We start from the raw sequence: 26,568 nt of genomic DNA, 5'->3' as shown, positions 1-26,568 counted from the left end.
TATAAATAAAATTTATTCCCTTACTTTGTAATACCTGCATGGAGTGTGCTATACAATTTATTCATCACGCACATACCTATATACGTAGTATATAGAATAATTTATCGATATTTTTTTCAAAAAAAAATAATAATATCAAAATAAATAACCATTCAGCTAGCCGAATAAATACAAATTTTAGGAACAATTTATAAACTTAAAAAAATTGCATTTTGTGCCATTGTATCAATATTCCTCTCATTTATTAAATAAAACATAACCTATATAAGTAAACGAGACAACGTAGAGTCATACAATATATATTTATAAACATACATACACCATACCTTATGGTTATACAATGAAGTATTAAGACCCATATATACTTAATATAAATTTTAGAGAGTCGTAAAAATTATTTTATATATACCATGTACAGCTCTTAATTTGTTCCTTATCAAAAGTAACGGTTTTAAATAAAAAAAATGAAAATTAAGTAATGTTATTGTAAAGTTTAAAAAAATGAAATAAACAAATCAATAAGTATAAATACACATGTACAGTCATATACTATACACACATTTAATATTATCCATCTTACAGTGAAAAATATTAATTTATTCTTAAAATAAAAGGTGTAAAATGGTACTAAAATTGCCTGATATGTTCAGAAAAATATGAAAACCATAAAAAAATATATGTACAATATTTTTTTTTTAATATATATACATATGCTATTTCAGAAATAGCTAGCTAATCTTTTCCTAGTATATCTCTTTTTTTTAAATAATTCTTATAGTTAGGATGTCCAACATTAAACATATTATTTGAATATTTAAACTTTAATTTTTGAACTAATAAATTAATTTTGTTGTCATGAGCTAATAAGCTTAAATATGCAACAAAAAAACTTAAATATAATATGGATGTACCAAATTCATTTTCAAACAATTTTTGTGTAAGAAAGTCTATTGTTTTTCCAGCTAAAAAAATATGCTCTGTTTTGGGAGAATTCTCTTCTTCTTTATGTTTAACTTCAAATAAAATTGGCGACATTAATAGCATAGTCCCTCTACCAACATTTGTTACTTTTTTTCTATCCATTATATTTCTTTCATTTTTCTGAACGACATTTTTAAAAAATCTTCTCATAAAGCTAAATTTATTCATCCTTTTTATTTATTAGTATAACTTTCTATGCTATCCAATGTCTGACCATTCACCCATATATTGAACATATGAAATGTATGTGTATGAAATTTGTGTGTGCCAACCTTATGTTCTTAATTATTACAATAGGTTAAATATAATATTTTCCTTTAATCTTTCTTGTCAATTGGTTTCCTTAAAATATTTATACATATGTACACACATACATATATTTATCCCTCTGTAATCTGTATATTGCTGTTGTATAGCTATATATATGTGAATTATAAAAACTGTGAAAAAAAATAAGTCCTCAAAGGATTTATCAAATAATTTCTGAAAACTAAATTTGTAACTCTCTCTCAGTTTATACTATTAATTCACAAATATTTTTTTTAAATGGTAATTAAAAAATTGGAGAAATACGCATGTGTATATTATGCGTTCGTTAGTTGGCTTGACTTTATTTATGTATTTTATTTGCTCTTTGTTACCATTTTATTTTTTCAGTATTTTTTTCCAGCATTTTTTCCTTTATTTTTTCTTTATTATTTTTTTCCCCTTTTTTTTTATTATATACACGCACATATTTTTTTTCAGCTACTGTAAATATTAAATTTGCCAGCCAGTCGTGGCAAGGCCAAAGTACACATATGCCCTCTACGCATTTTATTTCAACTTTCATTATTATAACTTTTTTTATTTTTCCTATACATACATTATATATATATTTACTATTTTTTTTAATTTTTTATTACCATTTGTATATCCTTATATATTGGCAAAAAATGAAATTCAAGAGTGTAAAGTTATGCATTATGTAGCCACATTTCATACTGTTTTTTTTTTTTTTTTGAATTCAATCCTTGAATAGCTATTTTGTTTTTTTTATTTTTATATTAAAAAATATTATGGATAATACAACAAACGAAGATAAAATAAAGAGAGAAAAAGATAACCTAGGCAAACAACAATTTTGAAAAGGGAAGATGACAATTTCTAGGCTTTTTAAGTAAACATATTTAAACAATATGCAATACAATCTAATTTTAAACAAAATAAACACAAACTATGTTGTTGACCCATATGTAAGTATGCTATATATAAAGAGAGCATACAAGTATTTACATTTCCTTAAAAAAAATAATGGAAATATTGTCATACTAGGGAATAAATATAATGAAATTAAATTAGAAAATTATTTTGAAAACAAAATAGACCATAAACAGTTATGTGATTTAAACTTTTTAACAAACTCAACAAAAAAATATGACCTATTAATTTGTACTGATATACCATTATATTATACCTATATCAAAAATATTTTTATACCTAAAATGTTTGTAGGACATGGATCAGAATTTGTTAAAAATAAAAACTACTTACACATTTTTGATTATTTTATTCCTCTTACTAATAAAAAATTAGACATCCATTTGCATTACATTCTCCAAAAACGCTACTTATCCTCACCATAATTTTTTTCACACACTGTTTTGTTACTAGCCATATTTTTTCACCAACTTTTTTTTTTACCTTGCATGTTCACCACCAATTTATTCCAAACAATGAAAAAAACTATTAACTAGCTAGCCAGCTAGCCATTTATCATTTTAAAATTAACAATTTAAAAAATGGCAATAACATTTGCCTATGTTTAACGTTTCAAAATGTATGTAAAAAAAAAAAAAAATGTCGCCATAAAGGGCATAAATAAACTCATGAATAAACCCATGAATGAAAATTTTTTTTTTCACATTTTTGGGGGTCAAATGAAATCATCCATATTGAGAACGGATTTAACTATATCCCAACATTTGCTAGGGTTTTGCAAAATAACTTGTGATATTTTAGTTTGATCAGTCTCTTTATATTCTTGAGACATATTAAGAAGAAACTTTTTAGAAATACTTACACCGGCTCCAATAGTTAAATTAATATTTGATACATCCATACATTTAATAATCCATGGTGGCAATTTACCTTTTTTATCATTCCTTGCATATCTAATATCAGAAAAAATCATAATACCATAATCTTTTTTATTTCTTATAATTCTTCCTACACATTGAGAAGCTTGTCTCATCGCATCAAAAGTTAAAAATTCATTCTCTTGTATATTATATGTTTCCTTTAAAAAATCAAGTCTTGCTTTTAATATTCTTGATAATGTATATTGATATGGTATACCAAATAAAATCACACACTTCCCATAATGCTTATCAAAATCAATACCTTCAGCTATTTTACCTCTACAAATTGATAAAAAAACGGCTCCTTTTCCTAAGTCACATGCTTTTTTAAAATTATGTAATGCAATTGTTGTTGATACTATATCTTTTGTTTCAATAAATATTAATTTATATTCTAATATATTTGATATTATTCCTAACTCATACCATGTTGACATAACATGCTCCATATATATATATGAAGGAAAATAAGAGATTATACCATCTGGTATATTTTTACACATCTCTACTAATAAAAAACCGTAATTTTTAATTACATTTAAATCATTACGTAATGAATATTGAGAAGATAATGGAATCAAATCAGAACTTTTTGTTACAATAAGAGGGCATACACAATTTCTATCAAAGGACATAGGAAATGATGCTGTTAATACTGTACTGAAATTTAATAATTTTGGATAAAGCTCAAGAGGGGTTATAGTACCACTTGTTAAAACAACGGATTTATATCTATTCAATACAGATTTCATTGCAATTGATGAATCTAAACATGCAAATTGTATGACCGGGTCATAAATTCCTGTTGCTTCAGGATATGGCTCACATATTATTATAAACCCTTTAAAATAATTACCTATTAATGTACAAAAATTACATACTACATTTAATGATGAATAATCATCAGTATCCACTACCTGTAATGCATTTAATAAACTTTTTAATCTATCAAAACTATATTTAAAAAAAGATGTATCTAACTTTGTATCTTTTTCACATTTATATAAAAATGATAATGGACCTTCAGATGTTACTTCATATATATTTATATATTTTTTTAAATAAACTACTACTATTCTCATCAAATTTAAAAAATGTTCAGATTTTCTTATATTTCCTGGCATCACTACATTTTTTATAATATCCTCCATTAAAAGCGGACTATAATTTATTTCCTCTAAATTGGACTTGTCCTTATCCTTATCCTTTACATCATCATTCTCCTTATCATCAATGTTTAATATTTTTTTTAAATCATCTATAATTACCTTATCTGTAAGTTTTTCAATGTCATCCCCCTCCTTATTATTAGGCTCTTCCCCCATGAGTCCTCGAAACACTAAATTCATTTCTTCGTCAAAGTATATTTCATCTTGCTGATTTTTTTTATTTTGAGACTCTAAATTGTTGTCGTTATTTTCATTTCCACTACTTAATTGTGTAAACATATCCCCTCTATTTTCACTAAACAGTTTATTGCCACTATTTATTGATTCAATTGGCTCTCCATTTTTATTTAACATTGAATTATATTCTTCCTTTCCTGATTTAATCTTCTTTAATATTTTGTAACATTCTTCCCTCAACTTATCCTCATTAACGATTCTTGATTTTTCTATTTTTTTAAATAAAGTTGTAATATTCATTGATGCCTTATTTAGTATAGATCGATCAATATTAACACTCAATGCTTCTAAACATACACTGTCAATATTGTGAGCTTCATCAAATACAATTATATCATTTTTTTTATAATTTACTCGATTATTTATATCTTTGCCTAAAAATATAGATTTTGAAACCTTAGGATCAATTATATATTGATAATTTAATACAATAACTTTAGCTATTTCAATAATTTTTTTTGCACAAAAATATGGGCATATCGGAGCATTCATATTTTCACGATTTTTATAATTTTTACATAATGTCTTTAATTCCTCAATTGTATACACACCAGGTTCAATTAATTCGTATACAAAATCTTTTTTATAATTTTCAAAATAACCACATAAACCTAAATCATTATATTCACTAATACTATTTTTTGAATTATAAATACTAAAATAATCTTCCATATCTATATGATGCTTATTTTTTATTATAAAATCAGATATTCTATCAATATTACTATTGGAATAATTATTTAATTTTTTACTTATATATTTTTTTTCTCTAACAAATGTAGCTGTTAATTTATGACATTCTTCATCAATCTTTTCTCTTTCATGTTTTAATAACACTTTTTCATTTACACACATACAACGTCTAGCACTAATACCCATTGCTAATATTTCACTGTTCTTGCCAAACCTACTCCATCCATTATCTCCTTCTTCATCCTTATATTCATTCCTTATCATATCACTATCCTCTTTTATATCAGTCTTTACAATTTGTTCTGACAATTCATTCCGTTTTTTTATTATATTTATTCTATAATTTATAACCTTTTTTAATTCAATTAATGATTTTTCCATTTCGGCAACAGTACGTGTGCAAAAAATAAATTTACTGTCATCATTTTTATAATACTGATACGAAGTTATGAGAGAAAAAATTGCCACAGTTTTTCCAGTACCCGTAGGCATTTCCAAAACACAATGCCCTTCATTATCCAATGTTTTTTTCAAATATTTCATGTATGCATATTGCTCAGGATATATATAATCGTATGGAAAAAAAATTTCCAAATTGTCCAAATTAAAAACAACCATGATTATATTTTCTACATTTACATTAAAAAAATATCAAAAAACTTTATAAAAAATTACAATAATCCCCTTTTTACTTATCCTTGTCTTCTTATAAATCCATCCATGTGTATATAAAACAAATTATATATTTAATATATGTTAATAACTTAACATCACTCTTCACTCTTTTTTTTCTGACTGTTCATGCATTTCATTAAAAATACATGCACAAGTAATAATTTTTTTTTCTTATTTTTTTTTCCTTAAAATTACAATGTGTATTTGGCTTGTTTTGCCGCCTGATCTATTTCAGCTCATTTTTCATCCCATTTATTCTATACTTTCATTGAAATTGTGTCAGTATACCATCATTTTATATCCTTTAAAAGGGAAATGAAAACGAAAAAAACATTTAAAAAATATATTCATATATTCCCACGTCAAACCTTTTCACTACCTTATTTTTTTACTCTACAAAACTTAAAAAAATTATATTTTTTAATTAAAATGGATAAATTAAATTCTCTTAAGATATACAAAAAATAAAATTAAAAATAATAAAAAAAATATAATAATTAAAAATACCATTATCAATAAAACAAAGCACAAGCTGTGCCTTTAAACATGCTAATAATACATGCATATATTTTTATAAATATCTAATCAAGCACGAAGGAGTTAAATTCAATTTTATCCTACAGTAGCAACATAATGTGCAGTACAATATGAAAAGGGTCCATAAATTATCCAAATTAATTAAGGTTGTTCTCTCAATTATTTAATAGAACTTCGTTCAGCTAGCGATTATGTAACTATGAAATATTTTTTTTATTATTTGATTTTTTGGCTATATTTTTTTTTTCCTCTCGTATTTTCCAAATATATTTTCCTCCCAAATATTTCCCTATTACAATATAAAAATTTTGAACAAGCAATTTGATTTTCTAAAAATGTTTGAAACAATTTCATTAAAAATAAATTAAAAAAAGCGACGGACACATGAAGGATCCCCATGTGGTCATTCGAAAAGTCCAGTTTAAAATATTTCCTTTTGTTTGTGATTTTTTTAAGAGCTCATTTTTTATGTAGAGATATTTACAGCCAAAATAAACCCCAAGTTTTCTTTATAAATAATATAGCTAATAATAGAAAACAGAAATTACGAGAAAATAAAAAAATTATTTCAGTTAATAGTATAAAAGGGATAAGAACATTTGATCATACACAATATAAAAAAAGAGAATATTTATTTAATATATGGAAAGACATAGCACGAAAATTTTCATATACTTTTTATGATTTACCAGTATTAGAAAATTATGGACTTTTTCAAAAAACTAATATAAATGAATATTATGATTTTATTAAAAATAAAAGGCATTTAATATTACGTCCAGAAATAACACCACAATTAATTAATTATTTATTTTTCAAAAATGGTGGGTTAACAAAAAAGTTAGAAACAAATATGCTCACATGTAAGGACAATTGTCATTGTACTAACTCTCATATTTCAGAACTAAATAATTCCAAAAGGTGTGACATCAATTGTAGACATAAAAATATTAATCAAAAACAATATATGTTACAAAACTTTAAAAAGACTTTTAAAATGTGTACGATTGGTCAATGCTTCCGATATGAGCAAATTTCAAATTATCGTAAAAGAGAGCATTATCAATGGAATATGGATATAATTGGAATTAATAATATAAATGCTGAAATTGAATTATTTACTATTTTATTAACATTTTTTAATCAAGTAAAATTATATGATAAAGATATTATAATTAAAATTAATAATAAACAAATTATAAAATCTATTATATTAAAAGTTTTTAAAAATTCATTATTACATTATTACTCTCAAAAACAAATAGACGAAATTGTTGTAAACAATATTTTACATATACTTGATAAATATAATAAAATTTCAAAATATAATTTTAAATTGTTATTACAAAAAAATATACCATTTATAAAATATAATGATATAAACAATTTTAATAATATTATTTATAATATTAAGACAGTTGATGACTTGGAAATATTTTTTAATTTTAATCCAAATATTTCCAATGATAATTCTGTTAAAAATATATTAAACTATTTCAAAAAATTAAATTTACACACATATTTCAAATTGGATTTACCAACAGTAAGAGGGTTAGACTATTATAAAAATACTATTTTTGAAATTTTTTATAAAAATAAAATTAATAGAGCAATATGTGGTGGTGGACGTTATGATTTTATATTAAACAAAACAAACATACCGGCAGTAGGATTTGGTATGGGCGATGTAGTTATATCTGAAATATTATTTAATAAAGAAAATACTTCTAACACATTTGATGAAACTATTAATATAGTATCATTCTTTCCAAACATAAATAATGACAATATAAAATTAAAAAATGATAAATATAAAGAATATTACGATATCTTACACACTCTTAGAATGAATAATATTAAAATTTATACATTATTGCAAAATAATTTAACCCTTTCAAAAGCTTTAAAAAAAGCCAACTCTTTAAAATCAGATTACTTTTTATTTTGTCAAGAGAATGAAGAAAACAATTTTATTTTAAAAAATTTAAAAACAGGACACCAACAGATTGTCAATTTAGAGAATATACTCTCTATTTATTCCTCCATTTAGCATGTTACATGTTTGTACACCTCCTAAATCTAGTTTCGATGAGTCCCTTCTACCAATATTTGTTCAAATACCACCTGCACAGCAATAATTTATTCCATTTTGGCTGTCATATTGACTCACCATATTATTTTATTATTTTTTTATACCTGTACATGCCATAAAAAGCTTGCTCTATTATATGCATTTTTTTTTTGTAAATTTGTTTCCTTTTTAATATCTCATTTGTTAAATAATATTAAAATGAAATATATATTTTTACTCAAAACCTTAAAACTTATTTAATGTAAATTCAATATGTTTCATCCTAATATACCTTTTAATTTGGTACAATTAAGTTTTTTTTTTCAACCATTTTTATGAACAGTTCATAAAAATAAAATTAAATTAGCTATATTTTTTACCTTTCCGCATTAACGGTACATGTAATATTTTTTTTTCTATAAAATATATTAATATAGTAAAAAATGAAAAAAAATATATATTTTTTAATAGTGATACGATGAATATTCATGGGACTAAATAATAGAAAATAATTTTGTAAGCATATCCCATATATGTCATATTTACTATACAAATATGTAAGCATGTCAAAATAAAAATCGAAAATATTCCACTGCTAGCTTTTTAACCAATTTTTTTTTGTTTTACTGTGAAGGTTATAAATATAATGCATATACATATGAACAATACATGTAATTAACATATGATAATAAAATAAGAACATATGTTAGAAATATATGCAAACAAAGGCAACAGAATTCCCATATTTGTTAATTAATAAAAATAAAAGACATGGAAGATAGTGATGACGACGATAAAATACAGGTTTGTTTTTTCAAATACCATTACTTAGTAGTTTTATGTTTAGCCCCCTTTTATGCCTGCACATGCAATATATTTTTATCAATTTTTTTCTTTTCACAATGAAAGGTTATCGTGTATGGAAATTCTACCGAGGCCAACTTCGACGATTTTTATAGAGAAGAAGCCAAAAAGGAAGGAAATGAAAGTAAGAAAATAAAGAACATTAATTGGTCATTTCAATTTTTATATCAACATAAATTTTATTGTTTTTTTTTTCTTTGACAATATAAGATATAGCAAGCCTGAATGGAAGTGATTATCCCCAAAATGAAGCTGAGGTATGAAAAAATACATTTATAGCTAAATGGACTATAAATAAGTATAATATTTTTAACAAAATGTAATAACAATCCATAATGAAATAAATTTTTTTTTTCTGTCTGTGCAGAAGAAAGAACAAGAGGTCGATATGGAGCTTCAAGTACAAAAGGCAACAAAAGAAAATAAAGTTTTTATGAAATATGATTATACCAAAGAAAAACCCTGGATCCATCATCAAGATAAAAGCATGTGGTTTAATTACAATTTTAATGAACAAACTTTTAAAGAATGGATACAAAAACATATAGATAAAAGATTAGAAAAACAGAAAAATTATAAAATAGAAACTTATGATAATATTTATGATGATAATAATTTTAAAACAAATATTGATAATCAATTATTATATGAACAAGACATAAAAAATCGAAATTTTAAAAATACGAATTTTACAAAAAATAATGACACTAATTTTGAATATATAAATCATAATAAAAATAATACTAACAATAATTTTAATAAATATAACAATCAAAAAAATATGCCCAATAATAATATATTACGAGCAAAAGAAAATAATCCCCGTAATTATGGTAACCCCTTAAATTATGAACAAAATTCTGCACATCAACCAGTCAACAAACCATACAATTCTACTAATACTAATCGAAATCCAAATCTAGAAAAAAGTCATATTAAAAAAGAAAAAGATAATACCCAATCAAAACAACAGGACTTATCCCAGTTTCAGCAGTTCATTAATTTTTTCAAGCAAAACCAGGAAACATAACTCAGTCAAGTATACATTCAACGAAAAAAAGTAAAAAAAAAATCAGTAGTACTGCCCCCAATCAAAACAAAGGTCACACTACTCGCAAGACAAACTTTCATATGAATTAATAACTTGGTCAACCGCCATAAGGGAATTATGGATGTTGTCGTTTGTCACTCCATAGTTGTTATATTGATATATATAAGCATTTGTGGAATATAACATTTTAGCATTTTGTAAAACTTTTTTTAAACCCGGTATAGGAGTTAAACAATTCGATAACATAGCTAAACTATTATTGCCAAAATATTTATTTTCATCAATATAAACTTCTATAGGGTTTAATGATCTTTTACTATATAAAACATTATTTTTAAATAAATTAAGATTTATATTTTCATTAATTTCTCCACGCATTATAATTTTTGAATTAAAAATAACATTATTGTGGTTGAAATATGTTGAACTTATATTATCTTGTATATTTTTTAAATTAGTATTTTTATTAAATATTTTATAAGTATGTCTTGATTTTGCTTGCTGATATTTATTTGTATTATTATTATCACTACATAAAAAAATAGAATTTAATTTTTTATCTACATATGATTTACTTATATTTTCATTTAAATGTATAGGAATATTATCAACTTTTTGAAATATATTATTATTTCTTAAATTTTGTTCAGAAATTTTTGGAAAATAGCTATCCATATAATTATTAAAATGGCTAGTCATCTCTGCACTATCTTTAGAATTACCTACACTATAATCTAATATATTTCCATTTATAACCATCTTATGCATTCTTTTTATTAACATATTAAATGTATTCTGCTCAAACTTTAGATTTTCTTTATATACTTGTGGAAGATATCTAGTTGATATTAATTTATAATTAGGATGACAACATAAATCAGACACTATTGAATTCATAAAATTTGAATATTTATAATAATTATTATTTTTTAAATAACTATAATCAATTGGTAGTCCTAATGTATGTACAAGAAATTGACATATATATTTGTTAATATTATTTGTATCTATACTTCCAAAAGAATTTGATGAATACCCTATTGTGTCTCCTGAAATATTACCCCCATTTATTTTTTTACACATTAATTCAAATTTATCATTTTCAAAAACCATAACACAATCTGAAACCTCATAAATAGACGATAAACATAATATCGTATTTAAGCTTTGTACACTTATTTCACCAAAAGTATATGGTAAAACACATATATTAAATAAATTTATTTTTGGATATTCATCTTTTAAAATATATGATATATATGAACTTATTCCACTACCACTTCCACCTGCTAAACTATGAAATAATATTATATTATCTATACATTCGTTGTTATTATTATTTTTTTCTAACTCTTTATTTATTAAATTTAAAAAATCTTCACATATATTTTTTGCATGTACATTAAATCCATAGGACCAATTATTACCTGACCCGTTCAGGCCATAAATCACATTATTTTTGTTATACTTCCACTGATTAATGCTGTACATTTTCGAATAAGACGATGTATTAACTACATTATTATCATCAAACTTTTGGGAATTATTTTCCATTTCATCATTTTTATAATTATCAATTGACTTTATAATATTACATTTTTTGTCAAATATTTTTATAAAATTATTTGTTGGCTCATAATATTCATTTAATCCACAGACATATTTCTGGCTTTTATCAAAATTGCTTATCCTCACACATTCATTGTCATATTTACCAAATTCATAATTTCTTGCTTGTTCATATTTTTTATTTTTATTTTTTAAAATATAATTACTATAGTCAGGAGAATTTTTATCAAATTTATTGCCGTTCAGGCAATTTTCGATTACTTTTGGTTCCATGTCTATTAATATACACCTTGCAGTATAATTATTTAAACATTTTACATTTGAAATATCAGGACTTATTATATGTCCTTTAATATTTTTATTACTTGTAAAATCTTCATATTCTATTATAGGAAATATGTTATTATCATATTCACATTCTTCATCGAAATACATATTAATTAATTTATTTTTTAAACTTCCATTTTTACAACTCATAATATGTTTATAAATACTGTCGTAAAATTCCATTCCTATTTGATTTCCACATTGCCCAATCTGCACACCTAAAACACCCATTGTTTTTTATATCCTTATCTCTTTTATAATTGTTTTCTATTTACTTTTTTTATATCTTACCTCCATACACATGTCGTATTTTTTAACTTTATTTTCTCGAGCTACATATATATATCCCTTCAAGTATCCACATATGACTCTATGCATTTATTTTTTCTCTTAAACTTATCAAAATTTAATATTTTTTGTCTTTTATTAATTTTTTTTTTTAAGTCAATACTTCATTTTGGCTAGCACAAAAAATAGAAATTGATATGGCTATATGGAGAAAGAGAAAAAATAAAATAAGGAACTAAATAAATAAAACTAAAAATTTTACAAAATTAATGATACTGTTTTCGAAATTTTGTCCACCTTTAGGATCATATTTCCAAACTATTTGATGTGTGCGCATGGAAAATTTTCTTACTTTTTTTTTTTTGCGAAATTTATATTAAGGGCTTAAAGCACCGTGAAGGAAAAATTAAAATAAAAATAAAAAATATAATAACAAATAGAAATGAAAAATTAATAAAAATATAATGATTGTAATAGTAAATTAAATAAATTTACATAAAGGATTATTAAAATAAACCTATGGAAAACTGATTATTAGAAGTTACCCATTACACCTTAGTATGAAGGCATATGCATATAGCCCCATTACTTTTTATAGGTACACACATGATATTGTTCCTTTTTCCATTTCTTAATATTTTTTTTAACTAGCCAAACTCCCATATGAACAATTTTTGTATTTCATCTCATGGATGAGAAAATATTTTTTTTGCAAACTTATGAAAATATACATGAAGGGACACTCCCATCGCCACTAATAAAACATTCGAATGAATGTAAACGCTTAAATAATAAAAGGAAAAAAAAAAATGAACATTTAGCTAGTTCTACTATTTCAAAGGAAGAATCAAATAAAAGTGAACTTATCCCAATAAGCCATAATCCAAACAATAGTGACGATAAAAATGGCGACACCTACCAATATATTTGTATAAATAGAAATAAATTTAACGGAAAATGCTATCATAAAAAAATTCCCATTATAAATGATATTCATTTAAATTTCACTATAGCAGAATCTTTAATATATATTTTAAATTTTTACCTTCAAAAAAATATTATAAGTCTTAATTTATACAATAGAATGCTTTATTCATTTCAGATGGTAATGAGCAAACATATTTAATACTATATATTTTCACCATTATATTTCAGATTAAATGCTGTTTCTTTTGTAAGATCATCGAATAGCTATTTTATAATTTTATTTGCATGAACATATGAACAATATTTTTTTTTTGTCAGGCAATGATCGAAACGCTGAACGAGCTAAAGGAAGCAAAAGACAGCAAATGGAATATTAAAGGAACATTAATAAATTATAAAAAAGAAAATAATATACAATTATTATATGTTGAAAATGCATTTCTTTCATTAAATAATATCATTATTCACACCCCTCTATTAAAAATTAAGTCTATAGATACATGATTTTTTTTTTTAAGTCATAAAAATATATGCACATTTTAGCTAGCTGTTTTTTTTTTTTTATTTGTGAATGTATGGGCTACACTCACAATTGTTGTTTTATTTTGTGTATTAATATATGAATAATTATTGAAAAAGAAAAGTATAAAGACTTTTATTTTCACTTTTTATTCCATAAGATATATACCACTTTATTTATAAAAAAGAAAAATAAAGAAAGAGAAAAATAAATTAAAAAAATTATTGTAATTTTTAAATATGAACGTTCATAAAAACTTTTATGTAACCCTCTTAAATACCATGTATGTACATAATTTTATAAAAAAAAATTGTATATTTTCACAAAATCTACAACAATATTTAAGTTATACTATATATATGGATATATGACAGGCATATACACACAACTTTTGTAAGTCTGTATTTAATTGTTTTCATTTTTATAAAATAATAATTTTCATTATGATTTTTATACACTTTTTCAATAATTAGCAAAATAAAACTATACCCAATTCTATATACATTATATATATGAATGGCAATATTGTATAATTTTATAAAGTTTGTAAATTTATTAGCATATTAAGAGAATTACCCAGTTTAATTAAATTAACTATTGGCTCATGATATTTCATAAAATATTAATTTAGTTACTTATAAATATACAGCATATGTATATATGCACATTTTTCGCTTGTCATTTTAAAGGGACTTTTCAAACCACAAATAATTATAAAAAATCTAATATTCCTATTTTATTAAATATAATAAATATATAATTTAAGGAAATATATTATTACAAATTTTCATAAGTTACTACAAATAAATGTGCACATATTATAATGCTAAAAAATGTATCATTATTTTATTTTACGCATATAAATATGTAACCCTATTTAATCATTGAATTTTTTTTTTCCAGTTTCCTCACTTTTTATATATATAAATTATTTTGTAAATTTATATTTTTTTAATATATTCTTGTTCTATGCTTTTACATATTTCGTGTTGAAATATTTATTTGCATAACTTTTTTTTAAATCTTTTATTTTTTTTAAGTTATTTTATCGCAATCTGCACATGTTCACTTAGCATTTTTTATTCCCCACTTTTATTCACCATTTTTTATTCCTCACTTTTTATTTGCCCCTTTTTATTTGCCATTTTTTCCGTATATCAGGGTTCTTGAACAATTTGAGAGCCCAAATATGGTCAAGCCACCGCGACAAAAATAAAAAAAAGCCATGCATAAGCAGTATATAGCATATAAATGCAACACGTATGTATAGATATAACTCGTATTAGCAAGCCCTAAGCAATCAGACTTCTTTAAATTGCTAAACCAACATAAGAGTTAATATCACTGCATATATCAGATAAACAGAAAGTTGTGGTATTCCCTGTTTGACATAAATATTTATATACATATTTATGTTACAAAATTTTTTCAAAAAATAGTTAGTAAGAAATATATTCATGTAGGAACAGCTTACTCCTATGAATATTATATAATAACATATTTTTATTTATTGTAAAATATTTACAAAGTTCCTATACATTTACAAACAACACTAATGTAACTTCGGGTAAAATGTTAGGGAAAAAAATTCGTAATACCTTGGGTAACCAACTCAAGGGATGCATGGCATATTCTCGAAAATATAGTACATCAAATTTGATGGAAGAAATAAAAAATCAACCTTTAAGTAAAATTACAGAATTGCCAAATAAAATGAAAGTAGCAACCATAAAAAATAATTGTGAAGTCCCTACTATCGGATTATGGATAAGTAGTGGAAGTAAATATGAAAATAATGCAAATAATGGTGTAGCCCATTTTTTAGAGCATATGATTTTTAAAGGAACAAATAAAAGAAATAGAGTCCAATTAGAAAAAGAAATAGAAAATATGGGAGCACATTTAAATGCATATACAGCTAGAGAACAAACAGGATATTATTTTAAATGTTTTAAAGATGATGTTAAATGGTGTATTGAATTATTAAGTGATATATTAACAAATAGTATATTCGATGAAAAACTAATAGAAATGGAAAAACATGTCATTTTAAGAGAAATGGAAGAAGTTGAAAAATCAGCAGATGAAGTTATTTTTGATAAATTGCATATGACTGCATTTAGAGATCATCCATTAGGATATACTATTTTAGGACCAGTAGAAAATATTAAAAATATGAAAAGGAATGATATATTAAATTATATTCAAAAAAATTATACATCAGATAGAATGGTTTTATGTGCTGTTGGGGATGTAGAACATGATAAAATTGTAAAGTTAGTAGAAGAAAATTTTTCTAATATTAAACCTCAAGATGAAAAAGGTCTTATATTTAAAAAAGAATTCGATAAAGTAAAACCATTTTTTTGTGGATCAGAAATTATAATAAGAGATGATGATTCAGGACCCAATGCTCATGTAGCTGTAGCTTTTGAAGGTGTCCCTTGGACTTCATCAGATTCAATCACATTTATGTTAATGCAATGCATAATAGGAACCTACAAAAAAAATGAAGAAGGTATTGTACCTGGGAAATTATCAGCAAATAGAACAATTAATAATATATCTAATAAAATGACAGTAGGATGTGCTGACTATTTTACTTCATTCAATACATGTTATAACAATACTGGCTTGTTCGGTTTTTATGTACAATGTGATGAACTAGCTGTTGAACATGCAGTTGGGGAACTCATGTTTGGAATTACTTCTTTAAGTTATTCTATAACAGATGAAGAAGTCGAACTAGCCAAAATACATTTAAAAACACAACTTATTAGTATGTTTGAATCTTCATCAACTTTAGCAGAAGAAATTTCCAGACAAATACTTGTATATGGACGACCAATTAGTTTAGCAGAATTTATTATGAGATTAAATGAAATTGATGCTGAAGAAGTTAAAAGAGTTGCATGGAAATATTTACATGATCGCGACATAGCAGTTGCTGCAATGGGCGCTTTACATGGCATGCCTCAATATTTTGATCTCAGACAAAAAACATACTGGCTTCGATATTAGTCAGGTTATACACATTCACACATATTATTTATTTTTTTTTTTTTTTTACTTTTTTATTCGATTTAATTTCTATTTTTTATTCTAAACACATTTCATATGCATATATGTAGTTTTTACTAAAAATGTTCCAAAATAAAAATTATTTTTAAATAAAAAAAACTTCAAAATATTCTCCATTTAAATAGAACTATACCCAATCATTTCACCGTCTCTTTTACCTGCACAGTACATCCATATTTTTATCATTCGAAAATGGCTACAATATTAATCCACAATATACCATGCCATAATTTTTCTCTCCTCATACAAACTTGTCACCACATGGGTTTGCAAATATCAAAACAAAACAAATACAATATAACACAATAAGCCAATACATATTTTATATGCATAATGCAAAACGAAGGGCAATTAAATGTGCCCTTGAAAAAAAGCCTCTTCAAAGAAGACTATAAAAGAGCATGTATAAAAACTTTTTTCCCCTTACTTTTTTTGAATACCTATCAATTATTCATTTCTTTCTTCCTACCCCTTTTTTTCATACACATAAATTAAATATATATAATATATCTAACTACTTTTTTTTTTATTTTAAGAATGGATTATATAAACTATTTTTGCTCCTCAGCTAAAGGGGTGTAATGATGAGTGTGTGCAGTATATGAGGGAAGAAGAAAAAGAAAAAAAAATGTAAATAAAAAAAAGCGAAAAAAAAAAGAAGAAAAAAGATAAAAATGATAAAGTAAATTAAAAAAAAAAAAATTTAAATATAGGTGAAGCATGGACAAAGAAAAATGCGACGAAAAAGGAGCATACAAAGGCAATGTAATGCTAAAAAAAAAATATAGCAAAATAAAATATTTATAACACGATAAAAAAATAAAAAATTATAACATAAATAAACAAAATATATGTGTAAAAATATACAAACAAATATGATGAAATAGTTCAAGGGATATATAACAGGCTATGAAGTAAATTGACTATTTCAATTAGCTTATAATTAATCAGAATTCATCTCATTTCATTCATTTAAAATTTAAAAAAAACATTGCTCATGCATATATATATGTACATATATGCATGTACTGTTCATAAACTTTTGCATAATCGTATAATCTACATGACTGTTCATAAACTTTTACATAATCATATAATGTGCATGACTGTTCATAAACTTTTACATAATCATATAATGTGCATGACTGTTCATAAACTTTTACATAATCATATAATATGCATGACTGTTCATAAACTTTTGCATAATCATATAATGTGCATGTACTGTACATAAACCTTTTCCTCCTCACACATACACATACGTATGCACATTCCTTTATCTAGCCATATATGTCACTCTGATAAAAGGGAAACGAATTTGTGATAGCGATGAGTTTAAATCCTAATTTCAATCCAAACACACCTGGCTCCCCAGAATATATGAACGAGTCAGGTGAAAATAAAAACACACACAATTTTAGTAATATAAATAATACATATACATATAAAGAAAATTATTACAATAAAAATGGACCAAGCACTGGATTAATTAGAAATAAAAATGAAATACAATATCAAAAACAAAATCCTGATCAACATATTCAAAAAAAAGTAACAGTAATAAATAATGGAGAAAATTATACAGTTGCCGAAACAAGTGGTATTACAAGAGACACGGAAAATGTTAAAAATAATACTACCTTAACAAAAATATCAAAAAAGCTAGATGAAAAAAATACAGAAAATTTTAAAAGTATTACTCATTTTGCTAAATATTTATTTTTTATAGCAAAAAAAATAGCTACAATAAATAACAAACATAATTCAAGCTCTCTAAATACTCCACATTTTAATGAAGAAATTCAAAAAATGCTAGTTAAACATTTAATATATAAATTAAATAAAATATTATCGTCACTTATAAATTATAATATTTTAGATTATAATGAAACTACAAATATAAAACATGATATTGAATATTATTGTTTAAAAAATAGTAACTTAACATTAAACAAAATAAGGGTCATGTTAAAAAAATTGGAGGATAGTAAAATTAATTATAAATATATACTTCATATACTTTTAAAACTTAAAATGTATCAAGATGAAGTTGGAGAAAATGAAGTTACACATATTAATCTAACTACAAACTTAAATAATAGACAAATAGTACCAGACACAAATAAACAAAATGAACATGTTGAAAAAAACGAGGCAAACACAACACGTCTAAAAATATCTAATAATACTGTCAATCAAAATAAATCAAATAATAATAGACTTATTAAATCCGATGAAATAGTAGAACAAGCTAATAATGTAACTAATTTATATAATGAGCAAAATATTGTTCCTATCAATAGAACACAAAATAATAGTATTACTGAAACTGAATCAAATCAATTAAAAACAAAAACTGTAACAACAGTTGTAGAAAATGATATAATTCACAAAAAAAATTTCATGAATAAAAGTATATTTGCAACAATTATATTGAACAATAAATTTAATAGTTTAGATATAGATGAAAATTTATTATTAAGAGATTTAATATATCCACTTCAAGGAATAAATGGTGAATATATAAAATTTAATAAAAGAGAAAATGCTTTTTGTGTTTGTAATAGGAAAGTAAGTATGGGTATGCATCATTTTATTACTACCATAAGTAAAGTAGGTATACTATTTCGTAAGTTACAAAAATATATTAATATTTCTACAAACGAAATGGCTAGTGAAGGAACTTCTTCATATAACACTTCAAATTATTTTGACAACTTTGAAGAAGATGGTATGTCTAGCAATCCATTTCAAGAAAGAACAGAAACTGTAGCCCTTATACAGTCAGAAAATATGAATATGGGGGATAGCTCAAATAGTCCAAATAATATCGATGACGGGTTTAGTAGTGAAGGAAGCGAACTAGATCATGGACATACAGATAGTGTAACAAAAGATGGAATGAAATATAATACACAAATTTTAGGCAGAAGAAAAGGGAGTCTAGTGATAGATGCATTGTATCAAATAGTTAGAGAATATCTTAATGAATATTATAAATTATTATCACATATTGAAAGTGAAATTAATGAACATATACATAAAAATACTGTATATATAGGAATAAAAGTATTATATGCATTATTACATGAGTCATATAAAATATTAAGAGTATTAGTAAATGTCATTGATGAATCACAAAGATCTACAGGATGTCAATTTTTATCTTTTGTATATTCAAAATCACAAGTTTATGATTATGATGAAGAAAAAATTTATAAAAAAATTTTACAAAAATGTATTAAGCCCATAAATTTAATATTAAAACAATGGGTTCAAAATGGAATACTAAAAGATAAATATAAAGAAACTTTTATTTCTTTAAATAATAATGTTACATCTGAACAAATATGGATGTATAAATTTGTAATAGATATGAATAATATTCCATTATTTCTCACCACAACAACAGCTAAAAAAATTTTACTAACCGGAAAATGTGTATACCTTTTAAACTATCTTAGTGTTAATAATACAAAGTCTGTAAATTGGGGTGTTACTGATACTATGCCTGATATTAAATTTGAACAAGAAAATAAATATGATTTTTTTGATAGATCGTCTTCAATTCCAATTAATACAGATATATTTTCCATCAATGATTTCCATACTTATGTAGAAAATGTAGATAATTATATAAAACATATATCTAAAAAAAAAAATCAAGAACTATTTTCACTACTTATAAAACAGTATGGATTATATGAACACTTCAAAGCATTTAGGCATTTCATTCTTTTAGTTGATGGTGATTTATTTGAAAACATTTTTGAGAGCATGAAGACAGATTTATATATGAATGCAGAGGAATTAAAAAGACATTATCTAAATAATAAACTAGAGTTATGCATAAAATCATCTTCGATTTTTACATCAAATAAAAATATAATTAAAAAATTAATTATTGAAAAGTTTAATGCAAAAAGAGGAGATATAGGATGGGATATTTTAGTATTAGATTTTGTAGTTGAAAAACCATTAGATATTATTTTTACAAATAAAATTAAAAATATATATAAAAGTATAAATGTATTATTAATTAAGTTAAAAAAAATACAATGTGAACTATCAAATATATGGTATTTATTTACACATCTATTTAAAATTATTAATTTAATTTATTATAATTCTGTTTTTACACATTGTAATATTATAAGAAATGAAATGTTTCATTTTATTCAAAATATTTTATCATATTTTTATTATGATGTTATAGATATGAATTGGTATGAATTTAAAAAAAAAATTTTTACATGTAACGATTTAGATATGTTAATACATGAGCATTACAATTATGTAACTCAAATTCAATTTGATTTATTTCTTGGAAATTATACGGATATGTTAAATTCTAAATTGTCTCAAAATTTAGATAATATTAGTGGAACTCCTTTTAGTAATACATTTGAAGAAGATACAAATAATTACTTAGCATCATCTTTCTCTAACGACATTAATTCTAATTGTTCTCCGACAAAAAATGAAAATACACAAACTAGCCAAAATGAAAAAAACAACTTAGGAAATCAAGCGGATACTATTCCTCCAAAAAATATGGAAAATGAAACACTCATTTGTTTAAATAAAATTTTAGATATTATTTCTCGTTTTATAAATTTGACAAGTTCATTAATATCAACAGTTTGTGAAAATTATTCTGATATTAAATCACTAACCGAAAAAAAAAGACAACAAAGGAATGATCAGAATGCAGAACCAAATACAGATCCTACAATGAATGATGTAGATATAGATTATATTAATAATTATATAAATTATAATATTATTGGTGAAAAAACTATTAAAGATATTAAAATGTTACTAAAATATTATAGAAATTATATTTACAAATTTATTTGTCTTTTACTTAGTGAAAACAAATATTTATATATGCATTCAAAAAATACAAAAAGAGATAAATTATATTCTCTTCGTCTTTTAGCTTCACGTCTTGATTTTAATCTTTATTATGTAAATATTTCAAAAATTATGGATTCACAAAAAAATATGAAGCTAAATATTTCTAAACAAATAAACATGATAAACAAGTAGCTAGATTCTTAATTTATGCCTGCACGTTCAGACAATTTCCATCCTCATTCCTTATTTGGCATTACTTTTTTATTTACCCGTTATTTCATTTTTTTTTTTTTTTTGACTATTTCATGTTTAGTACCCCCTTTGTTCTCCCCCGTAAACTTTCATATAAATGTGTACGTTTTAATTTAAACATATTTTTAATTTCTTTTTTTCACACATTTCCTTTCAATTTTATTGCCATTTATTTTTTTGTTTTCCCTTCATTGTATGGCAACTAACCAAAACTTATCCTGACACGGTCATAAATAGCTCGAAAAAAAAAAAAAAAAAAAAGCTAGCAATACTTGTGTGCAAACCTTATAAAAATAATCCTAATTAGTGAATATACATAACTATTTTGAAAGAATAGCATATTACAACTTGAGGAGAGAAATTAAAATATTTTCTTCTATCAAATTTAAGGGATATCCTTGTTCAGTCTTTTTTATAGTTGGAACATTTTTAAAAGAAGTTGGATTTTTATTAAAAACTGATATATTTAAATTGTTATAATCATAGGGGTATAATATATCTGTATTTTTTTCTCTTTCTTTAGTTGTCTTTGATAATGTATATCTAGGCATATGCATAGGAAATATATTATTAAAGAATGAAAAAAAACTAGGTATTCCTTTATGGCTTATTTGGTTATTATTTTTTTTTAAATATATTTGTATATAGTTATTAATTTTATTAATTTTTTGAATTTCATGAAGAGATATAATTACTTGTTTTTTTAAATTTGTTCTTTTAAAAATCATAAATGGATATAATAATAAACTTTTATTTTGATAGTCTAATACAGCTCTTAATATTATAGAGTTATAAAAAATAAAATAAATTATATAAAAAATTATTATTCCTATTGATGTAAACAACCCAAATAAACTAGGTATTATATTTAATTCAACTAATCCAATGGTTACTGATGTAAATAAAACACCTATAATCATACTGTTGTTTATTTTTTTTCGCATATATTTATCTCCTTCTTTTTCTATATCTATCAATACTATTTTATTGCTACTATTTTTTGTTTCCATCATATTTTTAAAATGTAGATATTTGTTATAAGCTCGATGTTCATTAGTAAACATAACATGTATATTAAACTTATTTATTTTTAAAAAATTATTACATCTTCCAACTAACATACCAAAATAATTCTTTAATTTTACACAATTCATTTTGTCCTTTTCCTCATTTAGTTATATAATCTTCTTATTATACATTCTTCAAATTATTGGATTCCACAAAATCATGCATTACCTTATATTTCAAACAAACTTATTTAAAATTCTTCTGTTCACACATATGCAACAAAAATGTTATACATGTACTATATATAACAATGATTAAACATAAAAATATATAAACCTTACACAGCTCTTAAATCTATCATCATTTCCCAATAAACATTTTTTATACATACATATACATTTACAATATTCCTTTTTTCCCCTTTAAACATTCTTTAATCTTTTTTTTTTTTTTTTTCATATTTTATTAACATGTTCATGCAAAAATCAGTTAGTGTTAATAAATTTTATTATTTTTTTTTTTTTTCTATAAGTTTAGCTAGCTCGGCGGTGCAAAACAAAAACTGCGGCCAACCCGCATGAAAAAACAAAAAAATACGCAGCTCATAAGCAAATAAATTCTTTCCAAAAGGAAATAATCACCAAAAAAGTAAAATAATGTAGCAAATGTAGAAAAACAATGATAATAATCCCTTTAAAAAAAAAGAAAAAACGGTAAACAATTAGTATATATATAGCTTATCGTATGACTGTCGTTTGCAATTTCCCCTTGGCATCCCAATAGAATTGCCTACTCTTTAGGTGGTTGCAAAAAAGTGTTATGAAAATTTATAGCATAAATAAAAAGTAAATATAATAAGAGAAATTGAAACAAAAGAAGAAATACATAAAATGTAATAATAATTTGCATTCCCTCTAGGGATAGAATAAACATAAGCAACATCCAAATAATATGGCTTTTTATAAATTATGTCAAAATATGTTGGAGTATTTATTTTTTGTAAATTATTTATTTCAATAGCATCATAGTCAAATTTTTTATTTGAATGAATTTTATAAAAATTAAATATTTTCTGTTTTTTATTTATTTCACTATTTGGTGTTCTGGCATAAATAAAATTTTTTATATTTAGATCATCACTATAATTAGATTGATCAACTTTATGGTTTTTCATGTCCTTATCCGAATTATAACAAAGAGAGTAAAATGAAATTTCATTCATGAAAATATAATAATCTAATGTGTGTATTGATATAATATCTTCTTCCTCATATATATACACATTTTTTACATCAGCGTATATGCTAAAGTTATTATTTTTTATCATGTTTGTATTGGTTTCATTTTGGCTATCACAACTTAAAAATAGTTTACCATTTGAAATAAGTACAACATCATAATTTTTACATAAATTGTTATTCTCTTTAGTATTATATTTTATATTGTCTGAATAACAAGTTGATACATATCTTGTATCAATAGGTATATCATATGAAAATCTTGTCAAATAATTTTTTTTTTCTTCTTCAAAGTTGTTTGATAATTTTTTATGATAATATTTAGATATTATATGTACAGATTTATCTTTATGATTTTCTGTATTTGTAAAAGTTACATCTATTCCTTTTACTTTTTCTGGATCAACAATAATATTATTAGAAAACATTTCAACTACTATAGCTTTACATGTATCTGTATTCGGTACATACTTTTTCGAATATATTATATCTATATTTGTTTTGGTACTTTTATTAATACCTTCATTTTTTATTTCTTTATATATATCAACATTTGTTATTCCTTTGTTTAAAATTAATTCACATCTGTCTGATTTATACATTACATAATCATCTTTAAAAAATAAATTATCTCGGAACAAAACTGGAATATTATCAAGTTCATATTGCAAAAGAAATTTACAACTTCTTGAATTGTTTCGATGTACATCCATTTTTTTCAAAGCATCCCAATTAAAATTAGAAACATTCAAATATATAAATGATAAAAAATATAATCCTGTTTCTATACCAACTTTGTAAATCCAATTGAAGTAACTTATTTGATAATCATTCTCTCCATTTCTATATACATAAATATTGTTATTTAAAAAACTGTTTGTAAAAAATGTTTTATTCATTTTATCTTTGCATGAAAATTTTGAAAAAAAAAATGACAAGCTATCAATTGTTTTATAATTTTTTGTGTACATATTAAAAGATACTTGAAAAATATGATTAACTACACCTTGTCCATTTTCCCTCTTCTCTACAAACTTTGATACATTTACATCTTTAAGTATTTTCATTTTTATTAATGAACTAAAAAGGGTGTATATTTCTTTATTTTTTTTTTCTAATATTTTAAAAAAATAATTTTTAATATAAAATAAAAATCGAGCTTTTACTAAATCAGTCTTTGATACATACATAAATGACCATACATCTTTTTTTTCAAAATTTTCACCCTCCCTATGTTTGTCACTAAAATTGTTCGATTTTTCTTTACTTTTTTTTTTAAAATACTCATCATCAATCCAGTTTAATAGCATGTACTTATGGGACAAGCAGTGTTTGCATATTTTGTAAACATTTTTTTTACTTCTACTATTTACAACATTTTCTTTGTTTATTTCCAAGTCTTTCAACTTATTCACCTTATCCACCTTATCAAATTCCAAAAAGTTGGTACACCCCTCATATAGTTTAACCATATCTTTATCACTAACATATAAACTATTTATATTCTTTGCTAAAATTGATAAATACATTTCTATAGCATCTGTAGAAGTGTCTGATGATGTACTACTTATTTTGTCATGGTCAGTAAAAAAATAATTATTTTGTCTTTTTTTTTTTAAATAATTTAATTTCCATAAAGGATAGTAATATATTTTTTTCAACAAACTCAAATATATACTTTTCTTAACATGCTCATAATTTTCTTTTTTATTTTTGAAAAAAATTGATAAGCCATTAAAATGTTCATTTGAATTATATATCCCATCACTTCCATTTTTATATATAACATAATAAGAGTTATTAAAATTGTTTTCCAAAATATTTATTTCATTTTCTTTTTCTTTATTTATAAAAATTCCTTGACACTCCAACTTGTTTAATCTGCTACTTTCCTTTCCTATTACTACATTGAGACAAATAATAAAAAGGAAAACAAACAACCTCCATTTCATTTTCTACACATACATACACACATTTAATTATTACATGTTTTCATATTTATTACTAAAAAACATATACCCACATTTTAATCATCCAAAATAAATGCATATCCTCATTCCCTTACTGTCCCTAAAATGTTATTTTTTTTTTATGTATGAC

General features: G+C 23.5%; 11 protein-coding genes across 11 annotated transcripts; 6 read left to right on the top strand and 5 right to left on the bottom strand.

The window, feature by feature from the left end:
* Positions 1-732: 732 nt before the first annotated feature.
* Positions 733-1,149, bottom strand: PVVCY_0803270 (conserved Plasmodium protein, unknown function; the record flags this gene model as incomplete). Its single annotated transcript, XM_008627128.2, has 1 exon — positions 733-1,149. One exon carries the CDS (start codon positions 1,147-1,149, stop codon positions 733-735), a length of 417 nt encoding a protein of 138 aa, XP_008625350.1.
* A 1,010-nt stretch (positions 1,150-2,159) lies between these two features.
* On the top strand, positions 2,160-2,606 carry PVVCY_0803260 (conserved Plasmodium protein, unknown function; the record flags this gene model as incomplete). Its single annotated transcript, XM_008627127.1, has 1 exon — positions 2,160-2,606. One exon carries the CDS (start codon positions 2,160-2,162, stop codon positions 2,604-2,606), a length of 447 nt encoding a protein of 148 aa, XP_008625349.1.
* Positions 2,607-2,896: 290 nt separating this feature from the next.
* PVVCY_0803250 (TFIIH basal transcription factor complex helicase XPD subunit, putative) lies at positions 2,897-5,692 on the bottom strand (the record flags this gene model as incomplete). The annotated part of the gene is made up of 1 exon (XM_008627126.2): positions 2,897-5,692. One exon carries the CDS (start codon positions 5,690-5,692, stop codon positions 2,897-2,899), a length of 2,796 nt encoding a protein of 931 aa, XP_008625348.2.
* A 1,117-nt stretch (positions 5,693-6,809) lies between these two features.
* PVVCY_0803240 (histidine--tRNA ligase, putative) lies at positions 6,810-8,462 on the top strand (the record flags this gene model as incomplete). The annotated part of the gene is made up of 1 exon (XM_008627125.2): positions 6,810-8,462. The coding sequence occupies one exon, from the start codon at positions 6,810-6,812 to the stop codon at positions 8,460-8,462; it is 1,653 nt and encodes a 550-aa protein (XP_008625347.2).
* A 792-nt stretch (positions 8,463-9,254) lies between these two features.
* On the top strand, positions 9,255-10,377 carry PVVCY_0803230 (conserved Plasmodium protein, unknown function; the record flags this gene model as incomplete). Its single annotated transcript, XM_008627124.2, has 4 exons — positions 9,255-9,287; positions 9,393-9,471; positions 9,558-9,604; positions 9,715-10,377. 4 exons carry the CDS (start codon positions 9,255-9,257, stop codon positions 10,375-10,377), a joined length of 822 nt encoding a protein of 273 aa, XP_008625346.2.
* A 78-nt stretch (positions 10,378-10,455) lies between these two features.
* PVVCY_0803220 (delta tubulin, putative) lies at positions 10,456-12,525 on the bottom strand (the record flags this gene model as incomplete). The annotated part of the gene is made up of 1 exon (XM_008627123.2): positions 10,456-12,525. One exon carries the CDS (start codon positions 12,523-12,525, stop codon positions 10,456-10,458), a length of 2,070 nt encoding a protein of 689 aa, XP_008625345.2.
* Positions 12,526-13,270: 745 nt separating this feature from the next.
* On the top strand, positions 13,271-14,013 carry PVVCY_0803210 (conserved Plasmodium protein, unknown function; the record flags this gene model as incomplete). Its single annotated transcript, XM_008627122.1, has 2 exons — positions 13,271-13,687; positions 13,828-14,013. The coding sequence occupies 2 exons, from the start codon at positions 13,271-13,273 to the stop codon at positions 14,011-14,013; spliced, it is 603 nt and encodes a 200-aa protein (XP_008625344.1).
* Positions 14,014-15,601: 1,588 nt separating this feature from the next.
* On the top strand, positions 15,602-17,050 carry PVVCY_0803200 (mitochondrial-processing peptidase subunit beta, putative; the record flags this gene model as incomplete). Its single annotated transcript, XM_008627121.1, has 1 exon — positions 15,602-17,050. The coding sequence occupies one exon, from the start codon at positions 15,602-15,604 to the stop codon at positions 17,048-17,050; it is 1,449 nt and encodes a 482-aa protein (XP_008625343.1).
* A 1,389-nt stretch (positions 17,051-18,439) lies between these two features.
* Positions 18,440-22,162, top strand: PVVCY_0803190 (gamma-tubulin complex component, putative; the record flags this gene model as incomplete). Its single annotated transcript, XM_008627120.1, has 1 exon — positions 18,440-22,162. The coding sequence occupies one exon, from the start codon at positions 18,440-18,442 to the stop codon at positions 22,160-22,162; it is 3,723 nt and encodes a 1,240-aa protein (XP_008625342.1).
* A 401-nt stretch (positions 22,163-22,563) lies between these two features.
* Positions 22,564-23,376, bottom strand: PVVCY_0803180 (conserved Plasmodium protein, unknown function; the record flags this gene model as incomplete). Its single annotated transcript, XM_008627119.1, has 1 exon — positions 22,564-23,376. The coding sequence occupies one exon, from the start codon at positions 23,374-23,376 to the stop codon at positions 22,564-22,566; it is 813 nt and encodes a 270-aa protein (XP_008625341.1).
* Positions 23,377-24,047: 671 nt separating this feature from the next.
* Positions 24,048-26,420, bottom strand: PVVCY_0803170 (conserved Plasmodium protein, unknown function; the record flags this gene model as incomplete). Its single annotated transcript, XM_008627118.1, has 1 exon — positions 24,048-26,420. One exon carries the CDS (start codon positions 26,418-26,420, stop codon positions 24,048-24,050), a length of 2,373 nt encoding a protein of 790 aa, XP_008625340.1.
* Positions 26,421-26,568: the final 148 nt, after the last annotated feature.

Source organism: Plasmodium vinckei (assembly GCF_900681995.1).
Source record: "Plasmodium vinckei vinckei genome assembly, chromosome: PVVCY_08".
NCBI lineage: Eukaryota > Apicomplexa > Aconoidasida > Haemosporida > Plasmodiidae > Plasmodium > Plasmodium vinckei.
The sequence above is the reverse complement of the archived record's forward strand: the minus strand, read 5'-3'. Positions and strand labels throughout refer to the sequence as shown.